Below are 1,917 nucleotides of genomic sequence, written 5' to 3'. Positions count from 1 at the left end.
GAGGTAACGCAAAAGTATTGCGAGGTAACACAAAGGTATTGCAAGGTAACGCAAAAGTATTGCGAGGTAACACAAAGGTATTGCGAAGTAACGCAAAAGTATTGCAAGGTAACGCAAAAATATTGCGAGGTAACGCAAAGGTATTGCGAGGTAACACAAAGATATTTCGAGGGAACGCAAAGGTATTGCGAGGTAACACAAAGATATTTCGAGGTAACGCAAAAGTATGGCTAGGTAACGCAAAGGTATTGCGAGGTAACGCAAAAGTATTGCGAGTGAACACAAAGGTATTGCGAGGTAACGCAAAAGTATTGCTAGGTAACGTAACGGTATTGTGAGGTAATGCAAAAGTACTGCTAGGTAACGCAAAGGTATTGCAAGGTAACGCAAAGGTACTGCGAGGCAACGCAAAAGTATTGCGAGGTAACGCAAAGGTATTGCAAGGGAACGCAAAGGTATTGCGAGGTAATGCAAAGGTATTGGCAACGCAAAAGTATTGCTAGGTAACGCAAAGGTATTGTTAGGTAACGCAAAAGTATTGTGAGGTAACGCAAAAGTATTACGAGGGAACGCAAAGGTAGTTCGAGGGAACGTAAAAGAAAAAAAATCCCCCATGTCCCCTCGCGGGCTCCGTAGTGTAACATGAGATACTTCCTGTCAGAATATCACAGTGTTTATCACAGTATTTATTTATCACAGTATATGTGAAATAAAATCCTGTAATGTGAAAGATTTTTCACCTCAAAGGAGCTGCTATAAAAATGTTAAAGTTGTAGATGTTTAAAAATGACAGAAACCTACTTTGGACACGGCTCTTAGCTGTTAGCTTGTCACTTCAGTAAAAAAAAGGAACTTTTTCTCCAGACTTAACATTGTTAAAAGAGCTATCTGTAACAGGTAGGATATTAGCTATTTTCCATGAAATCGTACTTCTAAAGTTGTAAACCTTTCCTTRAAGGATAAACCTTAAAGAATGCTGAATTTCTTGGAACTGAAGGAACTCTCCAGCTGTTTCCTCCCACAGCTCCTCACATACTGAGCTCCACTCCATGAAATATCTCTTACCTATGAGCTGCGGAGGTCCGAGGACCACCTTGTTGGGTTTGAGGATGAACTGACACTGGGTGTCCGGGGGAAGACACTGGTCCAGCAGKAGAACTTCAGGGCAGTCTGTGGGGGTCATCGGATCTCTCCCCACTCCTCCTGCACCGCTGCTGCCGTCCCGAATATGGCTCATCTTGATGCTGAAGGGGAACTCATGGCCTGTGTTGAAGGACAAAGGTCAGAGGTCAGAGGACAGGGGAGGCTCTGGGATGAGCACTGTGCGCATCGGACATTTAGCCAAAACAAAGGTAAAAAGTGATAAGGAAAGGGGAAAAGCTGGAAATCATAAATACTGAGCAGAGTTGTCAAGAATTCAGCGTGGAGTTTGAAACAAAACATTAGTGTGGAGGAATGTTGAGGAAAAGGCACTGAGAGGGAAAACGATCTGCTCTGAAACGCTCCCAGATGTTCAGGGTTTTATCCTGGTTCAGAAGCGATGCCCTGCTGTGGCCTGTTAGAGCTTCAATAAAGYCATGAGTTTGAAACATTTGTTTGGCTGGTAAATCAAACAGTTAGTAACTGACCATCAGTAAACAACATGAGCAATAATGCTGGTGCCTGTGTTTGTTTGTTTGTTTGTCTGTCTGTTAGCAAAATATCTCATGAACCACTGTTTGGATTTTAATGAAACTCTCAGCAGGTAATCATTGGATGTACGTCTACAGTTGATTAGCTTTTGGAGTGAACCTGATTCAAGAAATTATTTATGTAGCGCCAAGTTACAACAAACATCATCTCAGGGCACTGTACACCAAAAAGTATAGAATAGAATAGAATAGAATAGAATAGAATAGAATAGAATAGAATAGAATA

At 41.8% G+C, this 1,917-nt stretch overlaps 1 protein-coding gene across 1 annotated transcript in view; it reads right to left on the bottom strand.

Moving 5' to 3' along the window:
* LOC106524492 (rho GTPase-activating protein 20) overlaps positions 1–1,917 on the bottom strand; it is a gene marked incomplete at its 5' end in the record, with an annotated part of 35,505 nt that overhangs the window by 30,889 nt on the left and 2,699 nt on the right. The window contains 1 exon segment of the mRNA XM_014018308.1: positions 1,066–1,263. Within this exon segment, the coding sequence (XP_013873762.1) occupies positions 1,066–1,263 (198 nt within the window).

The sequence above is a fragment of the Austrofundulus limnaeus genome, unplaced genomic scaffold, assembly GCF_001266775.1.
Source record: "Austrofundulus limnaeus strain Quisiro unplaced genomic scaffold, Austrofundulus_limnaeus-1.0 Scaffold189, whole genome shotgun sequence".
NCBI lineage: Eukaryota > Metazoa > Chordata > Actinopteri > Cyprinodontiformes > Rivulidae > Austrofundulus > Austrofundulus limnaeus.
This window is presented reverse-complemented; position numbering and strand designations above follow the sequence as displayed.